The sequence below is a fragment of the Lissotriton helveticus genome, chromosome 11 (genome assembly GCF_964261635.1).
Source record: "Lissotriton helveticus chromosome 11, aLisHel1.1, whole genome shotgun sequence".
NCBI lineage: Eukaryota > Metazoa > Chordata > Amphibia > Caudata > Salamandridae > Lissotriton > Lissotriton helveticus.
Window position 1 is genome coordinate 80,485,613 of NC_136072.1, and position 1,982 is coordinate 80,487,594.

Sequence of the window (1,982 nt, forward strand, 5' to 3'; positions counted from 1 at the left end):
TAAATGAAATGTTGCAGTGAAGTGTACCAAGTATATAGCAAGGGCCTTTTAAAAGACAACTAACAGCTGTCTGCTGGAGTGAGCCGCCATCTTCACAAAAAAAGACCTTAGACAACTCACCAGAACAACTTTGATTCTATAGTACACGATCATTAAATAACTTTACAGAAAATTACCAACATCACACAACTAGCTTACATAAATGGATCAGATGGTCATGTCCACAATCATGTATAACAGTGTTCAAGCCACTGGCAGAAGTGACACAATCAAAAATGTTATAAACATCGATATAAAAAAAACAAATGTAACACATTGGTTGTATAGGGGGAAACGCTGCCATAAAGTAGAAATTAAATAATGAGAGAAGTTGCATCTTAATTACCGATTAGATATTTTACTTCAGTTTATCTTTTTTAGTTAAAACTCAATGATAAATGCATTCTTTAATTAGCATGGAATTTATATATGAAACGTGCTTTAGAATACTTTTCTCTGGACAGAGGGAATTTTAAAGTGTCTTTGAGCACATAAAAGGTAAATCAAAAAATGTACTTCATGTTGTAAATATGCAGCACTAGAACAGAAGCTTCTCTTGTTTTGTGATTCTTCAAGTGCATTATGAAACGTGTCAGATTTGCATCAATGCAAAGCAAGTTTCAGAGTCAGGACTGCAAAGCCCCCAGTGATACCTTAAACCCGGCAGAGCTGCAGGTTCAGGGATCACTTTAAAGAATCCTTGCTGATGATAGTCAAGGACATCTTCAGGGAGACTAGCACTGCTGTTTGTGAATTCACTTACAAATCTGCAAAAAGAGGTGAGAAAATGGGACATTCATATGTGGTAGAGTATTTGACAATCACATTGGTATTTGAGGTGGTTGGAATACTCACCAGTGTATTCACTGTGGCATTCAATCTCTTGGACTGGGCTAAAGTTAGAATGCTGAGCACCTGCGATCTCATCTTAGTGGCTCAGGGGTTCGCATCGGCTTGCTATCAGTGCACTACAGATGGACAATCTTACATTTCTTCGACATGGCCAGGTGTTCATGGAATGAATGTTTCTTTGGTCCTAGCACAACTTCAAATATGGTCTGGTACCTCAGGTTCTTGGTTCACCGCCTGCCTCTATGTCTTCTATTGTGTGAAGATTGTAGACTTCAACCACCACATCTTCGTCTGGCTAAAGCTGAGGATCTCAAAGGTGGTGCCCTTCCTGCTCCTTGGGTTCTTGGCGGGGACACTTGCTCTCAGCATCACTTCATACTTGGGTTCAAATGAAGAATACCTCAACAATGGAACAACAAATCACACAGATAAAGGGACTATCACTAATAGTGCAGTGAATTTGAAATACTCTTACCTCTATGCTGCTATTGGTGTCTTCTTACCTCTTGTCATTGGCATTGTCTCTATGACATTCATCCTCACATCCCTTTACAGACATACCAAGCGGATGAAAGAGAACGCATCGGGGTTTAGCCAACCGCAGCTGAATTGTCATTATGGGGCAGCACGAATGCTGGGGTCTCTCCTTTTCATCAACATTTTATTTTTCATTTCTGATGTTTTCCCACTGTCTACACAAGATCCTTTTCTGAGACTCATTTTTGCAGTCAGCAATAATGCTTTTGTGACTGCACAATCCATAACCTTAATTCTGGGAAACACCAAACTTAGGCAGGGGCTCTGGAAGATGCTCACTTCTTGGAGAAAGTGAAGAGATCATGCAGTGAATGGATCTCTGAGGCTGCGTGAACTTGGGCAAGCACTCTGTAAGGTCTTCACTATTTGGAGAAAGTGAAGCAATCATGCAGCAAATGGATCTTACGTAAGGAAATTGAATGCACTAGATTAAATCAGCGTCACTGTGCACTGCAAAAAAATGAGGTTATTATCTTTGGGTAGAATTTTGATACATATATGGTAGCTTCCAAGATAAAGACTAGTAGAGATGGGATTTTGTAGGTGTTTGAACA

At 39.8% G+C, this 1,982-nt stretch overlaps 1 protein-coding gene across 1 annotated transcript; it reads left to right on the top strand.

Moving 5' to 3' along the window:
• The first annotated feature begins 745 nt into the window (after positions 1 to 745).
• Positions 746 to 1,723, top strand: LOC144790717 (taste receptor type 2 member 9-like). Its single transcript, XM_078665434.1, has one exon. It carries the CDS (start codon positions 746 to 748, stop codon positions 1,721 to 1,723), a length of 978 nt encoding a protein of 325 aa, XP_078521560.1.
• Positions 1,724 to 1,982: the final 259 nt, after the last annotated feature.

Coding starts and splice junctions, on each gene's coding strand:
- LOC144790717 (XM_078665434.1), top strand. CDS start 746: ATGATAGTCAAGGACATCTTCAGGGAGACTAGCACTGCTGTTTGTGAA.